Genomic DNA, 12,821 nt, shown 5'->3' on the forward strand with positions numbered 1-12,821 from the left:
AGTCCCTGTTTCCCCGAGCACTGCCAGGAGTGACTAGGAATAACGGTCACAAGCTGGCAGAGGGGAGATTCAGACTAGACATCAGGAGGCACGACTTCACGGTCAGGGCAGCTAGTATCTGGAACCAACTTCCAAGGGAAGTGGTGCTGGCTCCTACCCTGGGGGTCTTTAAGACAAGGCTAGATAATCACCTTGCTGGGGTCGTTTGACCCCAGTACTCTTTCCTGCCATGGCAGGGGGTCAGACTCGATGATCTGTTCAGGTCCCTTCTGACCCTACTGACTATGAAACTGTAAATGTCCTCAGATCATTAAAGCCATTGCATGGTAGCAATTTAAGCTGATTGTTTATAGTGTGCATGGAGTAAACTCATAATATTTGAACACATAAGAAAATTCCCAAAGTAAGAAAATCCCCAAATTATATTAAGACAGAATTAAGGATCAGAACAATTGTTCAAAGGTAAAAATAGTTACAGGGAGATTGAGATTGTCCCAAAATCTAACATTTGGAAAACCAAGAGATTCAGAATTAAGGTTATGCTGACATCCAGAGATAGTAAGGTCATTGAAAACCAGTGATCTCACTTGCAGACACCAATGAAATTAATACCTTGGCAACACTGCTGCACATTAACAGTGCAGAACACAGTTACAGGTGTGTGTGCACTTGAACTGCACATTCACATGACTTACCTTGCCACAATTTCTTACAAGTGCAGCCTTAACTCAACCTCCTGGATTTGTAAATCTTGGGTTTGCCATAGTAACACCCCTGCATTTTTTTAATAGTTCCATTTCTACAGAAAGTTTTTAAAAGCCATCAGTTTTAGAAACCGCATGTGATGACTACCTGATATGTTAATCTATATGTACTCCCAAAACATCTAAGTTAGTGGTTTTGAACCTGTGGTCTGTGGACCGCTGGGGGCCTGCAAATCATGTCTAAGGAGTCCGTGAAAGATGACTATAATCAATCAAAAGTATGTGAATACCCACATTACAATTCAAAGGGGTCTGCACCTCCATTCAAAAAATGTTAGGGGTCCACAAATGAAAAAAGGTTGAAAACCCCACATCTAGGTATATGTAAAGATGACTCCTGAGCTAAGCACTCCAGACTGTGAATTCGCCTACCTCACTATCATGGTGTTTTACGATTTGCAGTTCAAAGAACTCTTCTTCCTCTTCTCCAGCGAGAGTTGCATCCCATCCACCAGCTTCTGGGTCATCAAGGTTATCTTGAGAACTGAAATCATCCGCTACAAGCAAAGAAAGGCTCAAGGTGTTAGGAAAAACAAAAGTACCGTAACCCTATTCAACGTGGTGGCTGAAGTAGCATCATTAATCCCCGTAGTGGTTCAACACACCAGTCTGGAACACCTCAGAGTTTTACCTCAATGTGGGATACGGCATTTCTTGTTCTAAACTGCAGTAATACTGTACAAAAAATCATGCGACTTTTGGAAGCTGTTGACGTGAAGTGTGCTGCAAGAAGCCCTATGTGCCTTGGAGCATGTAGCAGGTGTTTGAAATAGTTTTAGACCTGGTTACATCAAAATTATAAACATACATGCCACACTGCACAGCTAAGGTATTTCTAGTGGTATCACAACTACATTTAGAAACCAGTCTTATTAGAGCAAGGAATCTATACAAGTTTCAGTGTGCACAATTTAAAAAGCAAAGTAGACTGAGCTGCTGAAGTCTCTTGCTATTAAGAAAGTTTTTCCCAGACTCCGAATCATGTTTGTAGCTTTTTTCTGAGCGCGATCCAGTTTGTCAACATTTGCTTCGTGACATGTGGATGCTACAAATGAACAAAGAATTATCAAAGGGTCTCACAAGTGCCACACAAAGGTTATACCACCTCTGGGCTCCTACTGGTTGTTTAAACAGCCAAGAGCAGAGCTGCTTCACTGCAGCAACACACCAGAAGCTTATCTGCAGCTAGGATCAATCCCACCGTGGTTCCTGAATCCTGCTGCAGAATCAACGATTTCCAGTCTACAACTCCTAACAAGCATATCCTACATAATTTGCTCCTATATGATGTATGATTTATTAAAATGCTAATCACTGAAATGACCCCAAGATTAAGATCACTCTCCAACTAACCTGCCCCTAGTTACCACTCTACCAATTAGTGGCATATGCAAATGTTATCAGCATGGGATTTTTTTCTTTTTCTTTTTTGCCTTGGCAACAACCCCCTAGAAACCCTCCCACTGGCTTTTGCTGTTAGCTTCTCATCTTAATTCCCTTTAATGTTACTTTAATTTTTTTGTTCCTCTCTCATGTAGTTAAGGTCTGCAAAACAGAGTATTAAAATGTATGATTCATTCTGTATACAACTGCCATGTGATTTGGAGCATTAAACAATATGGGCTGAACAAAATAATGCTCTTCTAATAAGTCTTTTCAAATTAAACTACCTGTCATTCAAAGAATGTCTTCATTTTATTAGCTTGCTTTTAGCCTATAATGTTGTTGGCTAAACAAAGTCTGTTGCAGAGCACTTTGTCCTCAAGAACTACTTACCATTTAAGTCAAGGAAGATAACAGGAATATGAGTCTCCATACCAGGCACTGGAGTCCTAAAACATAAGGAAGGGATAATAGTGGCATTTAAGCTGAAGCAAATAAACTCAGTACACATTCCTTATGATACAAGCCCACACAGTACATTACATTTGGTAGAGCTGTGACTAGTTTGAGCCAATGATAACCTTGGCCAATGGCTTTATTTTAATTTACTGTTGCAGATTCAGGACTTAACTAAATTGGCACTTCTTTTATACCAGCTCTCTCACAATTACTATGTTCTTTGACCTCTGCTTTCAGAAATGTTTTCTTGCCACTAAAACGCTCATCGTAAAATTAAGTTTCTTTATTTATTCTGACGTCCGCATTTATTAAAGGCAAAAAACCTCTGCCTTAGCAATATAACTGACTGTGACACAGTTAAGTCCGTTAGGACATCCAGTATTAAAGCTCCAAAAGCAACATTAACTCTGCCACGCGGCATGGCCACTGACTTGTTATTAAGTGTATGCATTTAGCAAGAAAAACAGAAATAAAAAATTGTAGGTATGTGCTCTGAGACCAAATGGAAGTTGCTATACAAATGTTAACATTAAAGCCACAACATACTAGAAAGTTAAACTTTGCAACCTTAATGCTGCATTTTCCATTTAGTTTCCCAAAATCCTCACACTTGAGCAAGTTGCAAGTTTAAAACAGAAACTTTGCTGCAACTTTAACAATGGGGCAGCTACCAACGCCTACGTTAGCCTGTGGAACATTACACTAAGCCAGAGTAGGCCTGAAGTCCTCTGAAACGGGCAAGTTGCTCGAGTCAGTCTTTGTGCGCTTCCCCAGCAGCAGCTGCATTCATGGCAAGTTTCTCCTGAAGCATGCATCTTCCAGCCATGTGGCTTTCAAACTCTAGCTCTTTAGATTTGAAAGATAGCATGTGCATAGTCCCCAGTGTGTTTCAGAAGCACTACCTTTAGTAAGCTTAAAGTTTCATATAAAATGTTCTGGTTTAGCAAGTAAGTGTTGTTAGAGATTCAGCGAGGACAAGTGCAAAGTCCTGCACTTAAAACAGAAGAATCCCATGCACCAGCACAGCTGGGAGCTGACTGGCTGGGCAGCAGCTCTGCAGAAAAGGACCTGGGGGTGACAGTGGACAAGAAGCTGAATAGAAGCCAGCAGTGTGCCCTTGTTGCCAAAGAGGCCAATGGCATCCTGGGCTGCATTCAGAGAAGCCTTGCCAGCAAACTGAAAATAATTATTCCCCTCTATTCAGCACTGGGCAGGCCACATCTGGAGTCCTGTGTCCAGTTGTGGGCCCCTCACTACAGGAAGGATGTGGACAAGTTGGAGAGAGTCCAGCGGAGCGCAATGAAAATAGATGGGGGGCTGAGGGACATGACTGGTGAGGAAAGACTGAGGGAACTGGGTTGATTTAGTGTGGAAAACAGAAGACTGAGGTAGGATTTGATAGCAGCCTTCTACTACTATAAGGGAGGTGACAAAGAGGATGGAGCTGCACTGTTCTTAGTGGAGACAGATGACAGAACAAGGAGCAATGGGCTCAAGATGCAAGGGAAGTTGAGGTTAGATATCAGGAAAAAACTCTTTCACTAGAAGGGTAGTAAAGCACTGGAACAGGCTCCCCAAAGAGGTGGTGGCATCTCCATGCTTGAAGGTTTTTAAGACCTGGTTCAACAAAGCCTTGGCTGGGATGATGTAGTTGGGGCTGGTCCTGCTTTGAGCAGGGGGTTGGGTTAAATGACCTCCTGAGGTCCCTCCAAACCCTCATTTTCTATGAGTCTGTGTTTGCCCAGATTATTTCAGAAAGTCAGGAACAAGTGAAGACAAAGGATTCGAACAGAAACTGCTTTGCATCCTCAACTACTCCAGTTGGTCCCCCAGCAGTTACTGTATGGGATTGGTGGTCAAACCTTCTGGCAACTGGGCCTAAAGTTAAAAGCAAAGTATGAGTGCACGCCACTCTAATAACCAGGCATTGCTGCAAGCCAGTACCACTGAATCCTGTTGCCACCAAGACACAGCAACACCAAATTTGGGGGCACCTACAGCTCTTGTGGGGCCAAACCTGCAATCAAGCCCCCTCCAGTCCAATCTCCAACCCTCCCCAGCTTCCACCTGGGCTCCCATTACTGGTGCCCCCATTAACCAGGGCACATGTGGTTGCATACCAAACACACCAGAGGCCCCGTGCCACACGTGGCATGTATGCCACAGGTTGGCCACCACTGCATTACAGCAACTCAGTCTGGTATAATCTGCTAGTTTAATGGTTTGGAAATTACACGAAGCACTTGCTGACTACACAGAGTTGGTGCTTTAATCAGGAGCACAACAAAATGCCCCTGTAGATGCAGTTTTATTATGACGGAGCAGCCTTTTAAGTGAATGAACTAGGTAATTAACATATTAGCTAATTTTTTTTAATGTTAAGTGCAGTGGTAATAAATATTGATTTAGTTTCTTCAGCAGGTCATAATCACACTTCAGTAAATGATACAGTTATTGATCAAAGAGCATTTCTGAGCTCGGGATATTCAACCCAATAAAATAATTCACAGAACACTCCTTATTTTAACAACTTTTCTCAACTAGTGTACAGAGCCCACATTACGTGAACCAAAACCTGGCAGCCATCCAAGGTGGGAACAAGCTACCCATCATTTCTACATTCGCTTTTGCAGAGAATAATGTTCATACCACTCAGCTGGAGCTCCCGGGATCCCACTGCCGGCAGAAGGAACCATTACAGCGTTCCTCTCCTCAGTAAGGGTTAGCCTCATCTCTAAAAGCTGGGCTTCCCGATCTGCATCGTCTTCTGTTTTATCTGGAGAAGCAGGACAGTCACAGTCAAGATGCCATTTTGCCATTGTGGCTTTTAATCACTTCCGCCCCTATCCAACTCACTGCATCTAACCGCCTTTCCCGGCAGTCTTATCAAAAACGGATTCCCGTACAACACTAAAACTGTTCTACGTGCACCTCTTTGCTCCTGACTCCCTTGAATACAAGCCAGGATCTTTTTCTCATTTCTCACCCAAACTGGCAGCTTTGAAGATCCAATCCCTCCTTCAACTTGCCATTTAATTTGACACATGCAACTCAACCCCCCACTCCCCTCCCACCCATTAACCTTTGCCTACCAGGTTTGCTGACGATCTTTTGCAGCTGTTGGTCTAGGTACTCCTGTCGTTTCGTCAATGCGCTCAGCCATTTCCGACGCAGTCTCTCCAAATCCCTGTCCTGGGAAGACGAAACAAGTTGTTCTCAGCACGCATCTGAGCAAAACAATACTGGACAAAGGAGATCTGCAGGATCTGGACCGTCACACAGCTTCACTGTACTGGTAATGTTGACAGTGTGGTAGAGCCCTTGTCACCCTCTTTTACAGCTGAGATGTGCAGAGCTGACCGAGTTTACAACCTATGGCATTTGCAGTCTCGGGGTTAAGCCCAGTTTGGCATTATGAGCAAACTGTTTCATGAGTCACAATGCAACTTTTTCGATTCAGATATTGTTCCTGACTTCATAGGAATTACCCCTGAAGTAACGTCATCTTATTACTCCTAAAGTAAAACTACTTAAACCACTCACAATTCTTCTTTAGTGGGTTGTTGCCTACAAAAGCTCATGCCTCTCTGAACCAGTTAGTCTCTAAGGTGCCACCCTGCCCTACCTTCTGCCTGACTTCAGACTAACCCAAGAAATCACTTCCAAACTTTTCTTCAATGCTTATGGCACAAAACTGTCCATTTAAATGGTCTCTGCCTGATACAGAAGTGCTCAAAAATGAGCCCTGCATTCAAAATTGTGTTGCTCGCGCCACAGACAGAACTATTCATTCTGTGGTGGGATGCCTCCAGACATACATTATTCCTCCCCTCCCCACGCTAGCTTATATTCACTCTATGCCACTATAACAAAAACCACTTAATGGAGAAAAAAAAAATGTTTGTCATCATGGGCATCTGCAGTGGTACCAGACGCCCACTGCCAAGGATCTTTTCTTGTTGCTCTCTTTTTGATACAGTAACGAGGATGAGGTGTTTCCCCAGTCACTACCAACTTGGATGACAACCTCTTGCAAACATTACATATCGCCAACAGCACTGCGAGGTAACAAGTTTTACCCATTGCATAGATGAGAAACCAATGTGTTCAATAATGAATAAAGATTAAACGATTGCCTCAAGGCTGCCATAAGCAACGGCCCTAGGAATAGCACAACTGCCCGGGCTTCTTGCCTTGCCTTCCGTTTTGAAAACTCGGCAATATTTACTCCCAGGTCTCATACAAGCTATGTTCATAGGATAAAATAGTTTGAAATATTCTACTTTCACTCATCCCATTCTTTCAGAGGAAAAATATCACCTTGTTTAATTCTATGTTAGGTACCGTGTAAAAATCAATATGTTCCTCCGAATTTAGAGGATTTAGAGCCTTCAGGGCAGGGACTTCCCTTGATAACTGGGCCTGCACAAATGCTGATACCTATTATTAAAACCTAGCGTTCTGACCTACAAATGTTATGTTTGAAAAAAAGAAGAGAACTGACACTGCATTTACCTGGTAACTGTCCATATCGTCATCTTCTTCCTAAGAAAAATATGCAAACCCAAGTCATTCATAAAATTCTTTTATAACAACACATGCATCAAGCCCAAGAATGGTATTTTTAAGAACAGCAGCAGCAAAAACACAAAAAGTTGTAGGTGCTAATCTGACGAACGAATCCTGTACTAGAATAAGGCGGGAGATAAAGACTATCGTACGAACACCAGAAAGCAGAGCCACTGCCTTTTCTTCTATAAGCCTGGTTGGAATGATACATGACCAAAGCTTTACATCACTTGGTATGAACAAGTGGAATCAAAGCTACAAAAATATGTAACAATTAAAGGAACATTGCTATGCAGAAAGGATTGTAATCATTATGTTTAATTGCCAAAAATCATGAGCTAAAATATTTAAGTGCTCCAAGAAAAAAAAGTTACAGTGAAACAACTTGAAATCTAGCAAGTGATTATCCAGAATGGAACTGAAGAATTTGTCTCCTTTAGTTATTAATTACTTGTTATAGTGAGCCTTGGAGATCAGAAATTTGGACAAAAAGGCTAGCCTGAAGGTAAGTTTGATTACTCAGAAGGGGAAAATTGTTAAGTTAAATAAAAAAAAAAGTAAGCGAAAAGTCACTGCAGCTTTGACGCACTGATTTCCAACAGTTTCTGATGGGACACAGGATCTTCCAATGCTGCCATACATCAAACCAGGCCCGTTGCTAGAAAATATCATTAAGATGGCCATCTGCAGTGAGGCACAAAGTATCATTCAGTGAATGGACAAAATGGAAAAGCAAGGGTTTTCCAAAAGCTGCTGGAGATTTATTCCTCAATAGGTAAAAAAAATACTTGGCAATTTAAGGGATAACAAGACACTTGAGTGTTCCTTTAAGTTACAAAAGCAAATTTGAGCTATGCTAAAATTAAAAAGGCATACGAGCTTCAAAGGTGCATTTTCTTAACTTCAGAGCCTTTTGAAAATGTTTGACATACAAGGAGGGAGATGAATTTGAGAGACAAAAATGCAGATAGGGACATCATGTATCCAAGGTTCAAATTAGACAGTTATTCTCTTTAAAATTATAAAAGGGAGTCATTTCATTCTTCTTCTCCATGTTACTAGTTATCAAATTACATTTGTGAAAGGAGAAATATTAAAGGCTTGTGTCAGGGAGGTGGTTGTTTAAAGGGAGATGGACCAAGCCCATCTGCACCTTGTTAACTGCCTTCGTAGATAATAAGCTTGGAGACAGATAAAAAGGAGCCCACTAGGTTCAGTTGTAGGAGACACCAGCAGGGAGCAGGGGAGGGACAGAAGTGTCGGGAGACTGACCGCAGGAAGGATGGCCCAAGACAGGCAGAAAGTTTGTAGGCTGGGACCCTACTACAATTTACCTGTGAAGCCCCTTACATGGCTGTTGAGCCCAGGGGATATCCAGAAAAGAAACGAGTTTACCTGTCGAAGGGCAAAACGCCCCCTTATCTAGCACGTCTAGACAGCCAAGCTCGGTGGTAATGGGATATACAACTAATAGAGAGAGTTGGAAGACAAATCTCAAACTGCTCAGGATTTGGTTGGCCTTGTGTCAAGTGGGAAGCTAAGTAATCCATCCTAGGGAGAACAGCTGTTGGTGGGTTAGACTTGAATTTGCTAACCCTGGAGCGGCCTGGACTCCTGTGATTTAGCCGAGGCGTTATGTCTGCTAGGTCATAAGGGGCAGAAAGATCCCTGCAGGGAGACCATCAACCAGACCAGGGACACTACAGCAATTAGCACGCCACCAGAAACCAAAGGACGATAGGCCATGGTGTCAAAGGCCTGTTCCTGCACACCTTTGTACACAGCCAAAAATGTAACCACGTTAGAGTGTGTTAGGGTGGCTTTTGAACTATACAAGTCTTTTAAATCATGAAAACACAACTACATTTTTGCTGCTGTCCTCTTAAGCATTCCAAAAAAAATCACATTTGTTCTTATTTAACTATTGATTTGCTAGGATTTCTTAAGTCTTATCATTATAACGTCATTAACTACCAAAATGGCTGGTATTTTTTAAGTAAAACCTATTTGAAATAGTAAAGTCCCTAACGGATTTCATGGACTTGCTGACTCTTCTCTTCCTGTATTAAAGTTCCTCCTTAGACTAAGGTAATGTTTCTGTGCACTTCATTTATTGATTTTAAAGATGAGACAAGAGTAGGCAGGTGAGTGTTAAAAACAGCAATAGCTGCTTTTGTTACGGGAGATGGCTCTGTCAAAGAGGAAGCATGCTCCAAAGACAGTCACACTGGTTCCCTCCAGCCAGAGCTAAATGCATGCTAAAAATCCTAGCCAGAAGAGCTGTATTGTCACTCATTGCTCCATGTTTATAACAGTACAGTAAAATAATTTACAGCCAGTGGAGTTTCTCTCCATTTGAAGTGGATTTGGCCCAAAATACTTCTCTTCAGCCTTCCAAAGGTCCTTTGCATTATTCATTTTTCTTCCAACCAAAGAATATTTATTGAGACGGGATCTTACCTGATGATTTTCATGAGCTTTCTGTGACTTGGCATGTCTTATTTGAACACAGCCAATGCCAACAGATAAGATAGATTCTTCCATGAGAGGCAAAGTCCCAGACTCCTGCACAGACTTCACTTTAATCTGGATTCGCCGTGACTGCCCCTGTACAAGACAGCAATTTTTTTTTCCTTAAGTCTTGAGTGGTGAAAGTTTGGTGATGGAGAGACCTCTACTGGTGATGACTTCATTTACAGTACCCTATGTGAATCTAATGATGTTTCATACTTTGATGAAGGCGGTACTGAAAAGCCTTGATGAGACATGATATTAATTAGGCAGAACTACCACTTCTGCTACCAGGCTTAAATTCCCCTAAAAAACACATATTCAGCAAGTTCACATTTTGCTTTATATGGATGTTTTTCAAAGGAGACTTTCCTGGTTTTTCTTATGCTTGGAGGACCAAAAATAGGATGTCTGTTCCCATCTGTTTTGACAGCAGAGTGGAGAAAAAAATTTATTTGGCAAAAAGTTACCAAGCTGAAATTAACTCCTCTTGACTGCCTGGACTATGCACCCTTCACACTTCAGCTGTCACTGCAGTTCCAGAAATAGTGTTCCTGCCATGGTACAACTGGTAATGTAGGAAATGATAACAGTTTGGGAGATTAAGGGGTATTTAGCATTTCACTGTTCTCCAAACAGTGATGTTTAAGCCATTAACTATCCCGGTAACTATTAAAATTTTAGTATGTGTATAATCCAGATAATGGGAGACTGGCTGGCTGAAAGGAAGATAAAGGGCACTTTGGCTTGAGTTCAGCCAGGGTTGACCACAGCTCAAAGTTGCTTTCTGATGTCTATTTGAGAATTTGGTCCAACCCCGTTTCGAGCGTCTACTTCAAAAATACCATTGTGTAAACTTGTTCCTCAGCTGGTGGTCTCAGCAGAAAAGCTAAAGCGTTGAATATATGATGGAGAATGAATTACCCTCCAGCCTCCAGGTCAGAGATGAAATACATTGTTAGGGCGATGCAGAGAAAGCTTCCTCTGCTATCGCTCTAAACAGACATGGCATGTGCAACAGAAGACCTCAGCCTCTCAAGGCATCAATGGAAATAATTAAGGAATCAAATCTATTTCCTTCAGATTGTAGCCACCCTTCATGAGATCCACCGCTGGGCCAAAGCTGCTGTGGTCATCAGCCACCTGTTGAAAGCTTCTGAACTAGCACGTATGCAGGCTTCTCCACTTCTTTCAGAAGGGAAAAGTCAGCCTCTCTTCGAACAGATGCTTGTAGCTGCCGTCTTACCTGTCTGAGCTGGAAGATGCCACCTGTACACACTTCTCTGGCAGGAATCACCTCAACTGGACAATACTCCCCATCCTCATTAAGTTCCAGAATCTGAACCCACAGCTCCACCTTTCGGGTTACCTCACTCCACCTGGAAAAAAATGTCAAATGTCACATTAAAGGTTTATATCAGTAACACAGGAGAAGGGAGACATTTAATCAAGTGCCACTCATACCTGGAAAAGTCAATATTGCCATTTCTGAGGCAACTGCTAGTGACAGTAAGTTTACCTAAAGTTTTTATAGCCACCAGACATAAGGAAAGTACTGGGCTCTTCATACTGATCCAATCAGTACCCAACTGATCACAGCATTTAAATTCTACTCAACTGCAAGAGTTCAGTGCAATTGGATCACTGGTACTTCGGGCAGATTTGTACACTGGTTTCATGCGAGCCTCCCACAATTAGGATCTCTTTCCTGATCTGCATCCCAGAGCTTTTACCTTCCTGCAAGTTTGCATGTAAAATGTATTTTTCTATGAGCCTTCAAATTTCAATTCACCCTACTTATCCAGCCCCAAGCTGTGAAGAACTTTCCCAAGCTGCAAGACCCATGCATTGACCAATAAAGCAAATGTATGATTTTACAGGCTGCTGACAGATTTTGGGGGAAAAAACCCCCAAAACCCCAGCACTTCAATGGAAGAGACTCTCATCAGTTTGACCCAGCTCCCCAGCATTTGTAAAGATTGGGCACTTTAGCATGGCTTTTTGGCGCTTTATTCTAAAACCGATTCAAATTAGCTGCTAATTCAAAGCACCAAAAAGCCCTAATGAAGTGCAGGACCTATACAGATGTTGGGTGATCCGGGTCAACTTAACACAATGTCTCCCCCAGGCAACTGTGGAAGTATGCCAAGCTAAAAGTAAAGTGCTGTTTTTGGCGGTGGGGTTCCATGTCTGTAAGCAGCTATATACAGCCCTTCTCTGGCTTCACTTCCCCATTTCCTTAAAGGTTAATTAACCTGATATCATGTCTTAACTTACAGCTGACTATCCTATTCCGAATACCTTTAAGACCAGAAATGAAAAAGGTTTTAAATCATCTTACGAGTGAGGTTCTGCAAACAGCCTCCGAGTACACTGCTTTGACCTGCATTATAATTTTATGTGCTGCTTTTGTAAGTAAATACTGACGAGTACAAATATTCAGACTCTTCGTTGATACATTTTTACTTAATCTAGAACTTGACCACTGGTCTCAAAACTACTCTAAAATGCGGTCTCTTAGACATAAATGAATTTGCCATGATCCTAAACAGCCTGGAAGTTCAGTGTGTGACGTTACCTGTCACGAAGACTTCGTGTTTTGGCTTGAATTATTCCCAAATCCCATAGGGCTGAGTTTTTCCGAGGATCACTCTGTTTGTGACCATAAACTTCTATTGCCAAAGCACCTTCATAGAGATGCTCCATGAAGTCTTCAGAAATATTCACAGAAAACTCCTAAATGGAAATTACAAAACTGGTTAAAAGTAAACCCTCATTCTTAAACTCCCACTACACACACACACTTTCCAATTCACCTTGTTTTAAGCTTACATGTTACTTTCTCCCCATGATGGAGCTCACATACTGGAAATATTTATTTCAAAGCATTTAGAATAAAGTGGATCTTTCCCCATTAACTCCAAGTCTGAGTCTACTGATCAGGCAAGCCACACAAATTTGACTAATCCCATTCATTTACTGTGTTTTCTGCATAATCAGTTAAAGACTTTTGATGTTGGCATTTGAGATTCTCCACTCTGAAGCTTTTGGCTGGTGCATCCCAATTTATTTATACTACAATCTGCTCCTACCTCTAAATTGCATTGTCTCTGCAAATAGTAAAAATGGATACTT

General features: G+C 41.9%; 1 protein-coding gene across 1 annotated transcript in view; it reads right to left on the reverse strand.

Moving 5' to 3' along the window:
• The window catches only part of KIF13B (kinesin family member 13B), a 200,729-nt gene that overhangs the window by 68,169 nt on the left and 119,739 nt on the right, over nucleotides 1-12,821 (reverse strand). Inside the window, exons 23-30 of the mRNA XM_019520900.1 lie at nucleotides 12,265-12,422; nucleotides 10,933-11,065; nucleotides 9,636-9,782; nucleotides 7,122-7,151; nucleotides 5,699-5,798; nucleotides 5,256-5,382; nucleotides 2,541-2,596; nucleotides 1,137-1,261 (exon numbers count right to left, since the gene is read on the reverse strand). Of these exons, the coding sequence (XP_019376445.1) occupies nucleotides 1,137-1,261; nucleotides 2,541-2,596; nucleotides 5,256-5,382; nucleotides 5,699-5,798; nucleotides 7,122-7,151; nucleotides 9,636-9,782; nucleotides 10,933-11,065; nucleotides 12,265-12,422 (876 nt within the window). The remainder of the gene's footprint in view (nucleotides 1-1,136; nucleotides 1,262-2,540; nucleotides 2,597-5,255; nucleotides 5,383-5,698; nucleotides 5,799-7,121; nucleotides 7,152-9,635; nucleotides 9,783-10,932; nucleotides 11,066-12,264; nucleotides 12,423-12,821) is intronic.

The sequence above is a fragment of the Gavialis gangeticus genome, unplaced genomic scaffold (genome assembly GCF_001723915.1).
Source record: "Gavialis gangeticus isolate Ggan-Ray unplaced genomic scaffold, GavGan_comp1, whole genome shotgun sequence".
Taxonomy (NCBI): Eukaryota; Metazoa; Chordata; order Crocodylia; family Gavialidae; genus Gavialis; species Gavialis gangeticus.